The sequence below is a fragment of the Sphaerodactylus townsendi genome, linkage group LG12, assembly GCF_021028975.2.
Source record: "Sphaerodactylus townsendi isolate TG3544 linkage group LG12, MPM_Stown_v2.3, whole genome shotgun sequence".
NCBI classification, from domain to species: Eukaryota; Metazoa; Chordata; class Lepidosauria; order Squamata; family Sphaerodactylidae; genus Sphaerodactylus; species Sphaerodactylus townsendi.
In genome coordinates this window covers 49,475,771-49,495,945 of record NC_059436.1, presented here as the reverse complement: position 1 = coordinate 49,495,945, position 20,175 = coordinate 49,475,771, and the positions used below count along the sequence as shown (strand labels likewise).

The 20,175-nt window shown below is 51.5% G+C and overlaps 1 protein-coding gene across 1 annotated transcript in view; it reads left to right on the top strand.

The window, feature by feature from the left end:
• The window catches only part of RALGDS (ral guanine nucleotide dissociation stimulator), a gene marked incomplete at its 5' end in the record, with an annotated part of 29,209 nt that extends 13,459 nt beyond the window's left edge, over nucleotides 1-15,750 (top strand). The window contains 8 exons of the mRNA XM_048512161.1: nucleotides 346-432; nucleotides 1,971-2,003; nucleotides 3,043-3,164; nucleotides 5,204-5,299; nucleotides 6,595-6,850; nucleotides 10,514-10,759; nucleotides 11,963-12,077; nucleotides 14,384-15,750. Of these exons, the coding sequence (XP_048368118.1) occupies nucleotides 346-432; nucleotides 1,971-2,003; nucleotides 3,043-3,164; nucleotides 5,204-5,299; nucleotides 6,595-6,850; nucleotides 10,514-10,759; nucleotides 11,963-12,077; nucleotides 14,384-14,559 (1,131 nt within the window). The remainder of the gene's footprint in view (nucleotides 1-345; nucleotides 433-1,970; nucleotides 2,004-3,042; nucleotides 3,165-5,203; nucleotides 5,300-6,594; nucleotides 6,851-10,513; nucleotides 10,760-11,962; nucleotides 12,078-14,383) is intronic.
• Nucleotides 15,751-20,175: the final 4,425 nt, after the last annotated feature.

The window sequence follows — 20,175 nt, the reverse complement described above, 5'->3', positions numbered from 1 at the left end:
TGGCTGCATCCTTGCCACAGCCCTGCCCAGCAATGCCCTGCCCCCGGAATGCCTGGCCATGCCCCCGTCGTGCCCAGCCCAGCCCCATTGGCGCTACGCCACTGTTTGAATCCCACCACCATGGGAACCTGTTACTAAAATTTTTGGATCCCACCACTGTTTTAGCCAGATGTTCTTTCCCAACCCTGCTGCCCCAAACACCTTTTTACGGGGGAGGGTGGAGATCAAACGTGGGACTTGTGCACGCTGAGCCTTGTGCTTCGACTTTTCCCCCTCTGGCCACGTTGGGACCATCTGGCCACAGTGCTTTTCTCTCTGATCTTAACCCTCCTTCTCCTTTTATAGGGGGTCATGCAAGGCACCATCCCGTACCTGGGCACCTTCCTCACGGACTTAGTGATGCTGGACACAGCCATGAAGGACTACTTAGACGTAAGCACCACCTGCCCTAACCTCAACGCTGCCTCTGTTAACCCTGTTTTTTATCAATCCTTCTGCACTCACGTAAAATTATTGGTGTAGGGCCATGGTGGCGAACCTTTGGCACTCCAGATGTTATGGACTACAATTCCCATCAGCCCCTGCCAGCATGGCCATGCTGGCAGGGGCTGATGGGAATTGTAGTCCATAACATCTGGAGTGCCAAAGGTTTGCCACCACTGGTGTAGGGAAACTCCCTCCCAAAATGGGGCGAGCAATCCAAAGACTGAATTAGGTACCTTGAAGGTTGAGCAGGGAAAAGTATACAAATGTATTAAACAGAATAAGTCAATTTATTTTGCAGGGCACTTCAAATACAAAGTTTTAAAATGTAGCCATCGAAATTAGCCTCTGTACTGAAATCACTGGACTAAGTAGTCTTGAGTGCACAATAATACAAGTGAATAGGCCAGTGCTGATAATGTACAAACAAGACCACAGGATTTTCCATGTTTATATTGTTTCTGCTTTGCCTTCATGGCACTTGGTGCAATTGCTATTCCTTGCAATTGTTGGGAGCCACCTCTGGGGTTTACCCACTTGTTTGGTCCGGTCAAAGGTCAACTGGCAGGATGGCGAAGGCCTGCTAAGCTCAGATAGAAGTACCTTGGCCCACTGAAAAGATCTGAAACACAAAAGTTCTGTTTCCCTTTAGGTATTACCCATTCAGTGTATTGCTGAAGTCTTCCATGGTCAGAATCAGCTGATCGCTGTGGGTTTTCCAGGCTGTGTGGTCATGATCTGGTAGAGGCAAGTCACAGTAAGATGTGTTTCTCTCCATGGTACACTCCTGCACCATGAAGAGAAACGCATCTTACCATGGACTGTGTTTGAAGAGGCTAGCCATGGTTGCAGATGAAACAGAAGAAGAAGAGGAGGAGGAGGAGGAGGAGGAGGAGGAGGAGTTGGGTTTATATCCCTCCTTTCTCTCCTAGAGGAGACTCAAAGGGGCTGACAATCTCCTTTGCCTTCCCTCCCCCAACAAACACCCTGTGAGGTAGGTGGGGCTGAGAGAGCTCAGAAGAACTGTGACTAGCCCAAGGTCACCCAGCTGGCGTGTGTTGGAGTGTACAGGCTAGTCTGAATTCCCCAGATAAGCCTCCACAGCTCAGGCAGCAGATCGGGGAATCAAACCCGGTTCTTCCAGATTAGAGTACACCTGCTCTTCACCACTACGCCACTGCTGGAGATAAAACTTATCAGACTGCAGCCTCACAGCCCAGGAAACCCACGACCGTCTGTTACCCATTCCTTCTGCATGGTTGCTTAAGTTACTGCCCTGCTTTTAAAAAAACAACACCTTGTTAACTACTGCAAAACAATTTTCTTAAGCCCTTCTGTTCAGTTTCCAATTGCTACCTTCTGCAGCTATTGTAAAGCAAACTAGCATGTCCAGTTGAATATTTAGCGTGAACTTTCCCTTGTGTTAGATACCTGCCAATTACCAGGTTGGCAGGCAGTTTGTAATGACCTGTTTTTTCTTCTTTCAGGGAGGCCTGATCAACTTTGAGAAAAGGAGAAAGGTGAGGGTGTTTCACTGAAACCCAGCAGCCTGCTTTCTGGAGGTTTTTTTAATGAACAAAAGCTGGCCTCTGGATTTGGCTTTGCATTTTGCGTGTGCTGAGCATAGAGTCTGGAAAGAGGGAATGATTTGGGGCGGAGGTCCTTTCCCTCTTGTGAGACAAACTGATTCTCCAAAATGGAGGTCTGGGTCTCACCTTTCAAGGGTGTGTCAACGTTTTGCTTACGGAGTCACCAGCAGTTGGTCGGTTTGGCCATCTGTCCTGCTCTGCAGAGTCGAGGAACAGTTGTCAGCCTCTGAGAGATCACAAGCCATGGCTAACAGGCCGTGTTTGGATCTGATGGTTAAAACGTCAGTAGTCTCTTCCTGGCCCCTTCAAGGAAAGGAGCTAAAAAATCTGGACTGAATTTGGACTGAATTTGCAAACTCCTTATAAAAGGGCTGCTGCTTTGCCAGCAAAAGAACTGTGGGCTGGCTGCATTCTTGGCCATGCTGGCAGGGGCTGCTGGGATTTGTAGTCCATGAACATCTGGAGAGCCACAGGTTGCAGACCCAATTGGCCATGGTGGGAGGGGCTGATGGGATTTGTAGTCCATGAACATCTGGAGAGCCGCAGGTTGCAGGCCCAATTGGCCATGCTGGCAGGGGCTGATGGGATTTGTAGTCCATGAACATCTGGAGAGCTGCAGGTTGCAGACCCCTGGACTATGTGGTTTGGAGTGCAGCGGCACCTTAGAAACTGATCAGATTTTCAGAGTGAGCTTTTGGGAATCAAAGCTCCCTTTGGCAGACTCCTGAAAGCTCACACCCCAAAAATCTGGATGCCAGTCTGGCTGTTCTGCTACAGACCAGCACGGCTACCCTCTGTAACTATCTCAGTTAACCCAAAGTTGGCAAGAGGGGGTGGAAGATGCTCAGGGTCTAGCTTTGCGGGCCGGGCTCAGCGCAGCTGCGGTTGTGAGGATTGCCCGCAACTGAGCGTGGAGGTTGGGAAAGCGCTAGGAAATGGAGCGAGGCCTCACCCTCTCTGCTCCCTGCAGGAATTCGAAGTCATCGCTCAAATAAAACTGCTCCAGTCAGCCTGCAACAACTACAGCTTCACGCAAGAGGACCGCTTTGTCGGGTGGTTCCACAGCATTGACCGGCTCACGGAGGCAGAAAGGTGAGCTCCTGCAAACCTTCCGTTCATTTTCGCGGTTCTGCACCTCCCTGAGAGCTAGAATCTTAATTGCTGCTTTTCAAGCAAAAGGAGAGATGGGGTTTTGCTCTTGTGGAACAGCTAAGTAGAATCCACAAGGGGTTTTTTTTGTTTAGCCCGCACCCAGCACCGAGTAGGGTTGCCAACACCAGGTTGAGAAATCCCTGGAGATTTGGGGGAGTTTTGAAGAGAAGAGAAGAGTTGGATTTACATCAGTGGTGGGATTCAGCAGGTTCGCACCACTTCGGCAGAACCGGTTGTTTAAAATGGTGCTTGTAAACAATCAGTTCTTAAATTATTTGAATCTCACCACCGTAACCGGGTGTTAACTTTTTTGAATACCACCACTGATTTATATCCCCCCTTTCTCTCCTGTAAGGAGACTCAGAGGAGACTTACAACCTCCTTTCCCTTCCCTCCTCACAACAAACGCCCTGTGAGGTGGGTGGGGCTGAGAGAGCTCCAAAGAACTGTGACTAGCCCAAGGTCACCCAGCTGGCGTGTGTGGGAGTGCACGGGCTAATCTGAATTCCCCAGATAAGCCTCCACGGCTCAGGCAGCAGAGCGGGGAATCAAACCCGGTTCCTCCAGATTAGAGTGCACCTGCTCTTAACCACTACGCCCCTGCTGCCGACAGTGGGTGCAGTCCCTCCAAGGCAAAAAAAGGGGTCTGCACTGAAGACTCAGGGGTGGGTCATACTCAAGGGGGATCCCTCCTGCTCGACTCACCGTGACACCTCGTCCCACGTCTTCTTCAGCCTGTGTACTAGCCCAAGGTCACCCAGATGGCATCTGTTGGAGTGCACAGGCTACTCTGAATTCCCCAGATAAGATGGCAGAGTGGGGAATTGAACTTGGTTCCTCCAGATTAGAGTGCACCTGCTCCTATGCCACTGCTGATTGGGGAGGGATCTCAGTGGGCTATAATGCCATAAAGTCCCCTCTCCAAAGCAGCTATTTTCTCCAGCAGAGATCTGGAGATCAGCTTAATTTTTAGGAGACCAGCAGGCCCCTCTTGGAGGTTTCAGTAGAAGGTACTGAGATTTGAACGGTGCATCAGGCCCGAGTCTCTACCCTGCAGAGCCGGCTCTTATACAGCCGTGCATAAAAGAACTTTAAGGATTTTTTTTTGTAGTCCTTTTGGGAAAGGAGATTTTTTATTTTTTTGGAAAATTTCAAGTAGGTTTCATTCCATTCACTTTGAAACGTTATTATGTGGTTTCTGAAATGCGTTTAGACAATAAATAATATTACACCAGACAACCGGCCACCGTGAAGGTTTTGCGAAATCATTCATCAACTGGGGAGTGACAGCCCGTGGGCGTATTGTTTATGTTGTTGTGAGCCCTTTGGTTTAGGTATCTTTGTGTGTAAATTATCACATAGTAATAAGGCTGTGGCGTAGGAGGTTAAGAGCTCGTGTATCTAATCTGGAGGAACCAGGTTTGATTCTCCGCTCTGCCGCCTGAGCTGTGGAGGCTTATCTGGGGAATTCAGATTAGCCTGTACACTCCCAACACACGCCAGCTGGGTGACCTTGGGCTAGTCACAGCTTCTCAGAGCTCTCTCAGCCCCACCTACCTCACAAGGTGTTTGTTGTGAGGGAGGAAGGGCAAGGAGATTGTAAGCCCCTTTGAGTCTCCTACAGGAGAGAAAGGGGGGATATAAATGCAAACTACTCCTCCTCCTCCTCCTCTTCTTCTTCTTCTTCTTCTTCTTCTTCTTCTTCTTCTTCTTCTTCTTCTTCTTCTTCTTCTTCTTCTTCTTCTTCTTCTTCTTCTGTGTGGATATTGTTCATGTTGTAAAGTTCAACACAGCATAAAAGCTTATATTCTAATCAATTGTTTATTGAATATTGAAGATTCCACTGGTTACGACGGGGCCATTAGCCATGCAGGTGGTTGCTTGGTTTGCTAACCATTGATCAACCTACCTCACTTTCGTTGTGGTTGACGCACCTGGAATCACCAAACCCGCCTCTTTCCTGTTTCTTTTCTTTCCAGCTACAGCCTCTCCTGTGAGATCGAGCCTCTATCAGAATCCGCCAGCAACACTCTGAAGGCAAAGAAGAACCCCGGCATCATTAAGCGCTGGAGCGAGTGAGTGGCCCGGGGTTGGGGTTTCTCTGTCCAGAGGTCCACCTGGGCTTCAGGACAAGCTGGGCTGGGTCAGCCAGAGCAGCCGTTCTTGACCACTGCAGAAACGTCACCCATGTGAGACCACAAAGAAGACTTCTTATTTCACAGCCAAGCTCACCTTCACCACTTTTCCCAGTGGGGCTGAGCTGATTATGAGTAAGACAAGGGGTCTGCAACCTGTGGCTCTCCAGATGTTCATGGACTACAATTCCCATCAGCCAATTGGCCATGCTGGCAGGGGCTGATGGGAATTGTAGTCCATGAACATCTGGAGAGTCACAGGTTGCAGACCCCTGGGTTAGACAGTGAACTGAAGAAGTTCGCTCTGATTCAAAACAAGCTGCTATTGAAATCTATGCAGTTAGCTTATAAGGTACCCGTGGAATGTTGTTGCTTTCTGCCACAACAAACTATTGAATCCTATGCATGGTTACATCAAACTAAGCCCCCCCCAAGCCCTGACCTGGATAGATGGCCCAGGCTAGCCTGATCTCGACAGATCTTGGAAGCTAATCAGGTTCAGGCCTGGTTGGTATTTGGATGGGAGACCCCCAAGGAAGTTCAGAGTGGCAGCATAGAGGCAGGCAGTGGCGAACTATTTCTGAACGTTTCTTGCCTCGAAACCCTTAGGGCAGAGGCATCAAACTCCGGGTACAGGCTGATTTCCCAAGTGCATCACTAGTGGCTGGGCGTGCTCGGTTTAAATGCCGCCCTGCCATTCTGCGCTCAGGCAGCCCAAAAACAAATGCCAAGGAAAGCAGGGTCGTGTGTCCTCTGCTCACCCATGCTGGTGGTCTCTGACCGCAATACAGATTGATCGATCGATTGTGTCCTCTGCTCTTTTCGCCACATCACCTCTGCTGACTTGCTGCTCCCGAAAGCATTGCAGATCCACGCTGATCCGAGTTCTGCTTTCATGCTCGGGTGTTGTCAAGCCGCTCTTTGCCACCGTGGGGACTAGCAACTTCCTTCGGTCAACCAAACTGTCAAAGCCGAGAGTTTGCTGAATCTGTACGCGATGCCATGGGAACGGGGTGGGGTTTTTCTCCTGAGCACCTGAGCACCTGAGCCATACGCCACTCAGGAAATCTGGATCTGGAGCCTGCCAGACGATCTGGCCGAGTGCCGTGCCTAGGATTTGCCTCCTGAACAGTTTGGGTGCCGAGGATGTCCTGAACGAAGCGCTTGTAGGCTGGGCACGTGCAGCAGCTCTCCTCCTCTTCTCTGACGGTGCCCTTTTTGCCGTTTTCCTGCAGCCGGCAAGCCCCCAGCACGGAGCCCTGTGCCGGCGGCAGCTCCCACTCCAAGTCATTCGACCAGCTGAAGTGCGGGCCGTACCTGTGCAGCGGGGACACGGCCGACTCGGTCAGCGTCACCTCTGCCGGCTCTAGCAGCTCTGACGTGGAAGAGATCAACATCAGCTTCATCCCCGAGTCCCCCGACGGCCAGGAGAAGAAGGTACAAGACAGCGGCTCGCTGGGCTCCACTCGCGCCCAGGGGGGCAGGTGGCAGGTGCGCTCCGCATTGGGGGAGAGGTTGACTTACTGTTGGGGGGGGAGGGGGGCATGGGGTGGATGCTGCTGCAGTAGCTCAAAAGGGGTACAGCCAGAGGTGGCATCCAGCAGGTTCTCACCAGTTCCCGAGAGTGGGTTACTAATTATTTGTGTGTGCCGAGAGGGGGTTACGAATTGGGTCTGCTTTTCCGTTAGAAATTCCACTGGATAGGGTTCTTTGAGTCACATTCACCTCTGCTTTTGCTTATTCTTTTCCCACTTTTCTCCCCAGTGGGGGCTCAAAGTGGCTTTGAAAATAATTCCCCCCCCCCCCCCCGGCTCTATGTTCTCACAACCACCCCCCTGTAAGGGTGGCCGAGTTCGTGACAGGCCCAGGGTTTCCATGGTAAAAGTGGCGATTCTAACCCAAGCTGCCCAGGCTCCTAGTTCAGAGGTGGGATCCAGCAGGTTCTCACCAGTTCCCGAGAGCGGGTTACTAATTATTTGTGTGTGCCGATAGGGGGTTACTACTTGGGTCTGCTTTTCCGTTAGAAATTCCATTAGGTCCAAAAATCATCAAGTCCTGTTGTTTCCTATGTGGCTGGTTAGTGAAGGTAGAAAGCGGGATAATTCTCCCCGTTGGGCTGTTTTAAAAACATGTTTTAGAAATATGGTAAAGTTCCTTGTTTAAGGAAAGTATCCGTCTTTTGATTTCTAGAAACAAAATGAAGTATTTGAAAGTATGAAGTATTTGACAGGCTGTCAATTAGAGGAGGAGTCGTTGTTTCTGTGGGCAGTAGACGATAGGACTTCCTAGAATGAGTTTAAATGATGGACAGAAAGATACCAGCTGGAAATTAGGAACTTTTTGTTTTACAGTAAGAGTTTTTTACAGTAACAGAGAAATTATGAATGCCCCGCCCCCAGAATGCCCAGCCACGCCCCCGTCATGCCCCGCCCAGCTTCATTGGCGCTACACCGCTGTTTGAATCCCACCACGATGGGAACCTGTTACTAAAATTTTTGGATCCCACCACTTGGTTCAAGACTTCCTGTCCTGGGAGTGCCACTAGGGGGCAGCAGACTGCTGCTTGGTGCAAAGATGAGGCAGGTGGAGCCTATCTGAATTCCTCCTGTGTTAAGGTGCAGAATGCAGTGTGGCTGGTCAAGATCGGTCATTTGGAGCGGGTGAACCCAATATGACAGCAATCACGCTGGCTGTCGATCCCCCCTTGAGCCCAGTTTAAGGCGTGGGCCTTGCCATTTGAAGCCCTGCATGGCTTGGAACCAGGGCGTCTGAAAGACCATCCTCTCCTATATGTTCCTGCCCAGGAACAAAGATCACAGGGAGGGGCCCTCCTGGCTGTCCCGTCAATCCAAGAAGCTCATTTGGTAGGAACACGAGAGGAGACTTTTTGGGTGCTCAACCCTACAATTATTAAACAGCCCGCCCAAGATAGTGCAACTGGGCCCCTTACTTTCAATCGTCAAAAGCTGGTGGTTTTTTCTTGGGGCTGCTTTTGACTGATTAGGTTTTTATTGATTGGCAGTTCTGAGATTTCAAATTATGGCCTTTTATGTGTTTTTTAAAATTGTTGTTTTATTTATATCTATATTTAAGCGTGCTTGAGTTCTGCAAGGCAGAAAAGCAGCTAATAAATGCTTTAAATATAGCAGGGGTCAGCAACCTTTACCACACAAAGAGCCAATTGGACCCGTTTTCCATGGCCCCAAAGATCTACTGAGCCGGAGAGGCGGAGCCACATGGAGCCACCTCCGGTTCGGCCCCTCCACTCACCTTTCCTTCCAGGGCTGGGAGGCCGAAGTGCCAGGCAGGGAAACCCCCTCTGCCCGTCGGAGCAGGCAGCCGTCTGCTCCGTGGGGCAGAGGGAAATGGTGGCTGCGAGGATGGCAGAGTGGGGGTGGTGACTGCTCTGGAGGGACTTGCCCACAGTACCCTTCAACCTCCAGGAGACGGAGGGCAGCGTGGGTGTGTCCCTCCAGCCCTTCAGAGAAGTGCTGGAAGGAGAGGTGAGTGGAGGGGACGCGAAAAGCGGCACCCTCATGCACGGAGCCGCCTCCGGTTTGGCCCCTCCACTCACCTTTCCTTCCAGCGCTGCTCTGGAGGGCTGGAGGGACACGCCAACGCTACCCTCCGACCTCCAGGCAACGCAGAGCCCCAGTATAAGGCTGAAAGAGCCGCATGCGGTTCCGGAGCCTCAGGTGGCAGACCCCTGAACTATACAAAGTAAATAAACTCAAGACTGTGTTCCGTGGAGTGGTGAGAAACTGCTTGATGGAAATTTATCTTGCCCCGTTATTTGTCAATCATGTTTGACAAACCCCGCCTTTCCTCACAAGAGTTCAGGGTAAAACTCCTGGTTCCTCCTCCGTCCCTTTTATCTTCCAGGCAACCCTCTGAAAAGGTAGATTTGGATGTGAGGGGGTCACTTTGCAGACCAAGTTCCTGAGTCTGGTCACTTCCCCGCAATAGCGCCATTACCCACTCAGGTGTCCCAAACTTTAGTGCAGCGGTTCACAACCATTTTGACCCTGCAGGCACATTTGAAATTCTGGCACGCAGCAATGGGTGCAACCACAAAATGGCTGCTTTAGGAGGCGGAGTCAACCACAAAATGGCTGCCTCAGGAGGCAGGTCCAACCACAAAATGGCAAGGAGGGAGGTCAGGTCTAACTCTAATAGTAACTTCCACATGTCAGGTAGAAGCTGTATTTAACAGGATGCCTTTTAAAGAGAACGTATTGTTTAAAATATCTTCTTGCCTGTACACAGCCTACTGTCAGTCATGCAGTGGAGATCCTTATGTTGTGGAGGTCGTTGCTGCTGCATTTAAAAAACTGGCTAGCCCAGTGGTGGCGAACCTATGGCATGGGTGCCAGAGGTGGCACTCAGAGCCCTCTCTGTGGGCACGTGCAAACAGAGTCGCCCTCCCCCCCCCAACACCTAGGCTGGCCTGGGCCACTGGGCTCGATTATTAGCATTAAACCTAAGACCAGGTTTTGGGGAAGCAGTGTAGGTAACCCTGTTAAGCGCTGTTAAACTCCACTGATTTTCATGCGAAGAACTGAAGCGCAATCCTTTACCTGGGAGTAAGCTCGGTTGCTGGCAATGGGGCTTGCTTCTGAGTAAACCCTCCTAGGGTCGTGATTCACCCGTTGGAAGAGTTGCACAGTTGCTTCAAAGCAAAGCCACCGACTACCACCAAGCCTACTCCTGAGTAACGCACGCCTCGGAGCCAACTGTTTTTTCTAAACTAAAACCTCAGTATTCAGTTTAAATTGCCGTGTCGGCACTTTGCGATAAATAAGTAGGTTTTGGGTTGCAATCTGAGCACTCGGTCTCGAAAAGGTTCTCCATCACTGGCCTAGCCAGTCAGGCCACCAGTAGCCAATCAGAAGCCCTGCTGAGAAAAAGACCCACATGGCCCACCCACTTTCCAAAAACACCTGGCGGGTGCCGTGAAAGATGTCAGCAGGCGTGTTGGGGATCCCGGGTCTAGGTTTTACATTTTAGCTGCAGGCGGGTGCCCAGGAGCGCTGCCTGTATCAGGTTGGTCGTGTATTTAAAAAGGCCTGCCGGGAGATGTCCCACACATTTCCCCCCGAAGGGCTTGTGTGTGTCCTTAGTCTCAGTCTCCCCTCCCCCACCTTCCTCCTGCAGTTCTGGGAATCCACCTCTCTGTCCTCCTTGGACACGTCGGGCATCGGCTCCAGTTCCAGCAGTGCCTCCTCGTCGTCTGTCTCCTCCACGCCCGTGCCGGCCTCCCGGACCCACAAGCGCTCCGTCTCGGGCATCTCCAGCTATTCCTCCCTCTCCTTGCCCCTCTACAACCAGCAGGTGGACGACTGCTGCATCATCCGCGTCAGCCTGGCGGTGGACAACGGGAACATGTATAAAAGCATTCTGGTGAGTGAGGGGAGGCTGGCTGGGGCACCCCAGGGGGCCAAGGAACGGGGCTGGTGCACCCCAAGACCTGAGAGGGGAGCTGCAGCTGATATTCATCCCCTCAGTTCACCCCATTTATTATTGGTTGGGTTTATATATTTATTTATTTATTGGTTGGGTTTATATACCCCTCAGTTCATCCCATTTATTATTGGTTGGGTTTATATATTTATTTATTGGTTGGGTTTATATACCCCTCAGTTCATCCCATTTATTATTGGTTGGGTTTATATATTTATTTATTGGTTGGGTTTATATACCGCCCTCCCCCGGAGGGCTCAGGGCGGTGAACAAAATATTTAGGGGTCCCAAACCTTTTTGAGCCTGCAGACTTATTCTTACACAGCGTAGGGGACGCAGCCACAAAATAGCCACTGTAGGAGGCGGAGCCAACCGCTAAATGGCCACTGCAGGAGACGGCTCCAGTCACAAAATGGCCACAGAAGAGTTGGATTTATACCCCCCCTTTCTCTCCTGTAAAGAGACTCAAAGGGGCTTACAAACTCCTTTCCCTTCCCCCCTCACAACAAACACCCTGTGAGGTCGGTGGAGCTGAGAGAGCTCAGAAGAACTGTGACTAGCCCAAGGTCACCCAGCTGGCGTGTGTTGGAGTGCACAGGCTGATCTGAATTCACCAGATAAGCCTCCACAGCTCATGCGGCAGAGCGGGGAATCAAACCCGGTTCCTCCAGATTAGAGTACACCTGCAGCAGCAGTGGCGTAGGAGGTTAAGAGCTCGTGTATCTAATCTGGAGGAACTGGGTTTGATTCCCTGCTCTGCCGCCTGAGCTGTGGAGGCTTCTCTGGGGAATTCAGATTAGCCTGGGCACTCCCACACACGCCAGCTGGGTGACCTTGGGCTAGTCACAGCTTCTCGGAGCTCTCTCAGCCCCACCCACCTCACAGGGTGTTTGTTGTGAGGGGGGAAGGGCAAGGAGATTGTCAGCCCCTTTGAGTCTCCTGCAGGAGAGAAAGGGGGGATATAAATCCAAACTCTTCTTCTTCTTCTCTTAACCACTACTTAGCCACTGGTGCTTCCAATGAAGCTATTAACGGGGCGTGTTGCCTTTCAAAATCCGTCTGTTGCATTAAGGAACCCCGAAACTTCTCGCAGCTTCGCTCTTGGATGCGGGATGATGTGTACTTTTGCGCTGAATGTTCCAGGTGACCAGCCAGGACAAGACGCCGGTGGTGATCCGGAAGGCCATGGCAAAGCACAACCTAGACGGGGACCGGACGGAGGACTATGAGCTCATCCAGATCATCTCAGAGGAGAGAGGTACGGGCAGCCCGGAGCCCCAAACGTGGCAAGTGGTGTCAAAGCAGTAGGTGGTTTCTCACCTCTCCCACGACCCTTTCTGTCTTTCTCCCTCACCTCTGCTGCACTCCCCCCCCCCCCAAACTTCTCTTGGCGCTAGGCCCCAGATCCTGCCAAGCCTGCTGTTCCCCTGCCCCTAGTGGGCGCCACTCAGCCGGCCAGCGGGAGAAAAAATGGCAGGAAATGCCGAGGACACTCCCTGTGCACCCGGAAATGATGTCAGTGCGTTGCTGAGGATAATCCGGCATTTGGACAAAACTCTGTGGTTACCATTGAGTTTTGCCCAAATGCCAAAGTGTCTCTGATGACCTGCTGACATCGCTTGCAGGCATACAGGAAGTTATATCAGCACATCATAAGAACATAAGAACAAGCCAGCTGGATCAGACCAGAGTCCATCTAGCCCAGCTCTCTGCTACTCGCAGTGGCCCACCAGGTGCCTATGGGAGCTCACATGCAGGAGGTGAAAGCAATGGCCTTCTGCGGCTGTTGCTCCCGAGCAACTGGACTGTTAAGGCATTTGCAATCTCAGATCAAGGAGGATCAAGATTGGTAGCCATAAATCGACTTCTCCTCCATAAATCTGTCTAAGCCCTTTTTAAAGCTATCCAGGTTAGTGGCCATCACCACCTCCTGTGGCAGCAGATTCCAAACACCACACATTGTGTGAAGAAGTGTTTCCTTTTATTAGTCCTAATTCTTCCCCCCAGCCTTTTCAATGTATCCCCCCTGGTTCTAGTATTGTGAGAAAGAGAGAGAAATTTCTCTCTGTCAACATTTTCTACCCCATGCGTAATTTTATAGACTTCAATCATAAAATTATGATTTTAATCCCCGTCCTATGGGTGCTACGCCACTGGCCGGCTTCCTTACTTCTTGGCAGTTCCATGAACTCTTGGCCAGCCCAGCCCTGAGAGTTGACGTGTTCTCTCTTCTGTCCATAAAACATAAAACATTGTTGATGACATCATCTCCAAGGGCCCCCACCACCCTCGTGCCTCGTGCCAGTTGCCAGGCCCTGCCAGATGGAGTCATGCAGTCCGAAGCAGGAGTTCAACCTGAATGGAAGTGTGCATGACCCTCTGTGTGAGCAAGTGGATCAGAGGCAAAACAAAAAGTCTCCTGACCTGCAACGTTCATAGGCACTAGAGGGGTCTGCAACCTGCAACCATGCTGGCAGGGGCTGATGGGATTTGTAGTCCATGAACATCTGGAGAACCACAGGTTGCAGACCCCTGCACTAGAGCACAATGTCTGGGGTTTTTTTTTTTTTGCTTGCTTGGCTTGTGAAGAAAAGTCTCTCCTCTATGGAAATGTTATTAGTGCAAAATCTCCTTGCAGATCCTCCTGGGACAGGGTGCCGGGTCTTCCTTTTCGGCCAATCTAAGGCAAACCCGCTCACTTTAAAAACAACCACCACCCAAAATTAGGCAGTATGTACAGAGCATGTACAGAGTGCCTTCGCCCTTCCTCTAAGAAGCTGTCCCCTGTCTGTACATGGTTAGAATTCAAGACAGGCTCCGTCTGGGGCAGGGGTCTGCAACCTGCGGCTCTCTGGATGTTCATGGACTACAATTCCCATCAGCCCCTGCCACCATGGGCAATTGGCCATGCTGGGAGGGGCTGATGGGAATTGTAGTCCATGAACCATAGGTTGGCCACTCCTGGGATATTCTCTGTTTTATTCTGTTGATGCTTGTGACTTGTTGCTATCTCCTTATTCTAGAAACTTCAATAAAATCAGTACAGCCTCCCTGCTGAAAGTCTCTTGAATGCCTGCAGCCATGGTGGCAGGGGCTGATGGGAATTGTAGTCCAACATCTGGAGAGCCGCAGGTTGCAGACCTCTGGTCTGGGGCTTCGGGCCAGATTCAAAGTCCCCGCGCCTCTCTTTTCAGAAACGGAGCATTTTGACAAAACTAATTGCAGTTTTTAAAATAACTTTGGCGTACTTAGCTGGGAACCATGTTCCTGATACGTATGAGCAGCATTATTGCGGAAGGAGCTCCGGAGGGGCTAGGCCGACTTCCAAGGGCAGAGTGAGGGAACCACGCCCGGAACACGTGCGTGCCCTGCGCCCGCCGTGCCGGTGCCCTCCCGCCCCAGAACACCCCTATTATGCCCCCGCCCCAGGGCATGCACCCCCCTTCCCCATGGGCGCTACGCCACTGGCCGGCTTCCTTACTTCTTGGCAGTTCCATGAACTCTTGGCCAGCCCAGCCCCGAGAGCTGACGTTTCCTTTCTTCTGTCCGTTCTCTCCCTTCTAGAACTCAAGATCCCAGACAACGCCAACGTCTTCTACGCCATGAACTCCGCTGCCAATTACGACTTTGTGCTGAAGAAGCGGGGCTTCTCCAAGGCGGTGAAGATTAAACACGGCTCCAGCTCCACCCTGCCCAGGATGAAGCAGAAAGGCCTCAAGATCGCCAAGGGCATCTTCTGAACCCGGGGCTCGGCCTTCCTGGACCAGGCCTGGGGCAGGGCTGCTTTTCCACCCTGGGCTTTTGGATCCGCCGGAGTGGGGCTCAGCCTGTTGCCCCTGACAGCAGCAGCTGCTGGAGATTTGCCTTTCTCGGGGTTGCCACGGCCGGGGGGGCAGGAAGAGAACTCTTGAAACGCTGGATGCCGCCGGGAGGGCGGAAGGGGGCCCTTCTCGACCGCAGCTCGCTCCTGTGTCCCTCGGTCGGCGGCAGGCATTTCTCGCCTTGAATCGTGCTGTTTTTCTACGTGGAGGGTTTTTATGCCAACCAACCAACTTCCCGAGCAACAAGCACCGCGCTCCACCCGTGGCCGCCGGGAGCTGGAACCCGCCTCTTCGCCGTAGGTGCCTTCTGTCTGCGCCGCTGAGACCGCTGCCACAAAGAGACGTGGGTGTTCTCTCCTGTTACACCACAACAACCAGGAAAAGCGGAAAGTCCTGGCCGAGGCCCAGAGGTGGACGGCTTGGGTGCTCTGGAGCTAGAGCCAGTTCTGGGCTTTGGGGCAGATGAATTCAGCATCCCCCCTGGAGACAGTTATTATACTTCGCAACCCACGCTTGCCGCCGTGGGTCGCTGAGCCCGTACTACTCCTCCTCCTCGCGTGTTGCCTGCAGAGAGGAGATGTTGAGGCACCTTGTATGGATTTAGCTGCCAGAATCTGGATTCTGGGACAGAACGGCTGGCCCCCCTTGAAGGTGGGGGGGACTTTTCCCCTCGGGCCCCAGCACCAAAGATCAAACGTTTGTTTATAGCCGGATTCTTCAGTCGCCCGCCGGGGATTGGAACTGGAGCAAAAGAAACCTGTTTATGTACAGACTTTGTGAAAACTGTGGTGGGAGTTGGGGAAAGAGAGAGCAGGAGCGCTCTGCTCGGTGGGGCTGCCCGACCTCTCTCTCCCTCGCCTCTGCCCTCTCTGGGGAAGATGCGGAAGAACGGTGCAATCCTGTGTTCTGATCTCATCAGATTTTTTTTTTTTGTAAAAACAAAAGCCCACACCACCGCCTGAACTTAACTATTTTTCCATATTTATTGGTTGTAAATAGACCAGTGGCGTTTGTACATTTTACTAACACATGTTGAAAATCCACCAGTGAGGTCTCCGGGTTTTAAATGGAAGAATTGGGGGAGCCTGGGAGGGGGATAAATGGGCCTTCCTTTATGGCAGTGGTGGCGAACCTTTGGCACTCCTGATGTTATGGACTACAATTCCCATCAGCCTTTGCCAGCATAGCCAATTGGCCATGCTGGCAGGGCTGTTGGGATCCACCTTTATCTGGAGATATAGCTTTATGGGGACTGCTTTGTCCAAAGCACTATATGTTTAAGCCTTAAAAGGGCTGCAGAGGAAGTAAGACCTTTGGGGGGGGAGTTTCCTGAGCTTTAAAACAAGGTGGAAGTCGAGGCTTTTAAAGCACAGGTGTCAAACTCACGGCCCTCCAGATGTTATGGACTACAGTTCCCATCATCCCCTGCCAGCACGATGCTGGCAGGGGATGATGGGAACTGTAGTCCACAACCTCTGAAGGGCTGCGAGTTTGACACCTGTGCTTTCAAGTGATCTAAAATTCTGCAGAGGAAGTAAGACCGGGGGGGGGGGGGTCCTGAGCTTTAAAACAAGGTGGAAGTCGAGGCTTTAAAGCACAAGTGTCAAACTCACGGCCCTCCAGATGTTATGGACTACAGTTCCCATCATCCCCTGCCAGCATGCTGCTGGCAGGGGATGATGGGAACTGTAGTTCACAACCTCTGAAGGGCTGCGAGTTTGACACCTGCGCTTTCAAGTGATCTAAAGTTCCGGCCAGCTGCCGTGAGTTCTGCTTCCCAGTCGTGTGTCTCTGGCTCCCGGTGGCAGACAGTAAATGAAATCGTTCTTTGCTGACTCCGCCTGACGCTGCCGCGGCCAGAACAGAGACCTGCGAATTCTCAGCTTCCATGGAGCAGTTTGGGGCAACGCTGTCAGGGAAGAGCAGAGGGTGCTAAAACAGGAGAAGGAAGGAAGCAGTCTGGCCTTGTTAAAGTAAGTCTGGCCTTGTTCTTTCGTGACTTGCTTCTACGTGGCAGCCTCGTCCGGTCAAACCTTCACCGCGCTGTTATTTCTCAGGACGTCTGAGGTGGCGGCGTGGGGATGCTCTGGCATTTTCTGTTCTAAGCACGGGTCTCCCAGAAGTGACGTTCCTTTGCTGATGAAGGGAGCCGTCGTCTCCTTGAGGGCAAGGGGTGGGGGTCACTTTTTTCCCCGGGCCGAACTTGAGCCGTGCTCAGCTAGAGCTCCTCGGTCACAAAGATGGCCCCTCCTGTGTAGTTCTTCTTTGGCAGGCTTCACGCGTGCTGGCTGGGAGGGAGGGATCCTGTGATGCCGCTGGTGGGCCTCAGCGGGGATCCTTTCTGTGGATCGGCTAGCCCTGAACCTTGGCTCAAGACATCAAAGACAAGGAACTGCCTGAACCCGCCCAGGTGAGGGGGCTCACCTGGATTGGAAGCCCAGGACAGTGCCTAGCAGTCCAAGCTTTTTAGCCCAAGCCTTTGGTTTTCCTGCTTTTAAATCATGAAGTTTTTTAATTACAGGTCACGGACAACAGCTCCCCGCCCACTAATCCTCCTTCCGGGTTGGGGTGTACCCCTCAAACTCCACGGCATCCTCTCTTGGGTGGGAGTGTAAGAATGTATGTATGTATGTATGAAACGTGTAGTTTCCAGGATGTATGTTTTGTAACGGTTTCCATGAAGTAGCACACAGCCTCGTGTGATGTCTATAACGCAATGTAAGTAGCCTTTTCAATAAAAGACCACCATTTTGATAGCATTTTGCTTGGGTGGGCTGCGCGGGGGGGGGGGGGGACACTAGCGTCCTCTCACCAGGAAACCAGCACTTTCTGACAGTTCACTGAGACCTTGCACTGCCAAGAGGCAAAGAGGTTCTTTCCAGGGGATTTGAGGGCACTAAAGCATGCCAGCAGCGAGGAAAAACGGTTTGATTGAAAGATGTATACCGGTAACAATTAGCTACCGTGTTTCCCCGAAAATAAGACAGTGTCTTATATTAATTTTTGCTCCCAAAGATGCGCTATGTCTTATTTTCAGGGAATGTCTTATTTTTCTGTGCTCTGTTCGTCAGACATGCTTCCAAACCAAAACTTTGCTACGTCTTACTTTTGGGGGATGCCTTATATTTCGCACTTCAGCAAAACCTCTACTATGTCTTATTTTTCGGGGATGTCTTATATTAGGGGAAACAGGGTAGCTATCAGCAAGTCACAAGCATAAACAGCTACAGAAACACCGAAGAACGATGGCAGGTGGAAGGCCTTATTCAGGACATGGGAATATTCCAGGGTGGCCAACCTATGGCGCTCCAGATGTTCATGGACTACAATTCCCATCGGCCCCTCCCAGCATGGCCAATTGGCCATGCTGGAAGGGACTGATGGGAATTGTAGTCCATGAACCATAGGTTGGCCACTCCTGGAATATTCTCTGTTTTATTCCATTGATGCTTGTGACTTGTTGCTATCTCGTTATTCTAGAGCAGGGGTAGGGAACCTGCGGCTCTCCAGATGTTCAGGAACTACAATTCCCATCAGCCTCTGTCAGCATGGCCAATTGGCCATGCTGGTGAAACTGATAAGTGGACCCTGAGCTATCTGGAAAACTGGAGGATTCCGTCTAAGTGATAGAAGACCTATAGCACCCGGGTGCCAGAGGTGGCCTCGAACCCTCTCTGTAGACGCGCGCACACGGTTCGTCATGTGGGGAGGAATCACCCACACACACACACTCACACATCTAGGCTGGCCTGGGCCACTGAGCACGACGTGCGCACACCGCGGTGAACAGGGAGGACTCAGCTGGCGGGCCTGGTACCTGTGCTCCAGGTGGCTGCTGCCGGGGGCGGGGGGGGGGGAGAGGCGAAGAGGCAGAGATGCTAGAGAGGCACAGAGTAGTGCGCAAGGGACTTGCTGGAGGCTAGAGTAGGCTGGCCCCTGCTCGAGCGGGTGGGGCAGAGGAAGAGGGAGCCAACCGATTTTTTCTAAACTAAAACCTCAGTATTCAGGTTAAATCGCCGGGTTGGCACTTTGCAACAAAAAAGTGGGGTTTGGGTTGCAATTTGGGCACTCGGTCTGAAAAAGGTTCAGCATCACTGTTCTAGAGACCTCAATAAAATCAGTACAGCCCCTCTGCTGAAAGCCTCTTGAATGCCTGCAGCCTCCGCCTCCGAAAAACACCTGCAACGGTTTGACAGGATCTATCTGCTCTTGCTTCCTTCTCGGCAGCCTCCGCCTCTGCTCTAATGCAAACACAGCAAAAGTAGATAGTCAGAGAAGGCTGCCTGTTGCATATCTACCGTGTTTCCCCGAAAACAAGACAGTGTCTTATATTAATTTTTGCTCCCCAAGATGCGCTATGTCTTACTTTCAGGGGATGTCTTATTTTTCTGTGTTCTGTTCGTCGGGCACGCTTCCAAACAAAAACTTTGCTACGTCTTACTTTCGGGGGATGCCTTATATTTCGCACTTCAGCAAAACCTCTACTACAGTGATGGTGAACCTATGGCACGGGTGCCAGAGGTGGCACTCCAAACCCTCCCACAATGAACTGGGCACCGCCAAAACACCCTCTCTCTTACAGAAAAATACTTTTAAGCACCCTCTTACCATACTTTTAACCGATGAGCGTAGAGGAATTTATGGTTGAGGAGTTCCGTTGGTTTCACGGTCCACGCTTCCTCTCTCAAAAAATTTGAGTACCCTTGTGGTGGCGAACGCTGGCGCCTCAGTGTTACATGGACTACAATTCCATCAACCATGCCTGCATGGCCAATTGGCGAAGCTGATGGCCCCACACACACAAGCTAGGCTGGCCTGGGCGCTGGAAGCTTGATTAGTAGCGTGATTAAGAAGCCTAAGACCTAGTTTTGGGGGAAGCAGTGTAGATGACCACAGTTAAGTGCTGCTAAAGCCCACTGATTTTCATCACGAAGAACTAAAACCGCGATCTTTTACTTGGGAGTAAAGCTGGGTTGCGCTGGCAATGGGGCTTGCTTCTGGAAGTAAACCACCTCCCTAGGATTGTATGATTCACCACGTTGGAAGAGTTGCACGGTTGCTTCAAAGCGAAGCCACCGACTGCCACCAAGCTTACTCCCGAGTAACACACCTGAGTCTTGAAGCCAACCGGTTTTTCTAAACTAAAACCTCAGTATTCAGGTTAAAATGCCGTGTTGGCACTTTGAGATAAATAGCGGGTTTTGGGTTGCAATTTGGGCACTCGGTCTCAAAAAGGTTCGCCATCACTGCTCTACTACGTCAGGGGATGTCTTATATTCGGGGAAACAGGGTACCTGAATCCCTGCACTGATGTTTCAGGGCAGGCAAAGGGCTTAGTGTGAGCCTTTGCATAGCCTGCAGATGGCCCCAGGTGGTAGGTGGTGTAGGAGAGTGCTTTTGCGGCAATTGCAAGCAGTTTATTGGCCAGCCTCAAAAAGCATATTTTGTCAGCTGTGTTTGTCTGTGCTGATAAAAGAGGTGACGTGCTCCCAGTGTAGGCAGACTACTGAAGGGAATAAACACAAGACATACAGA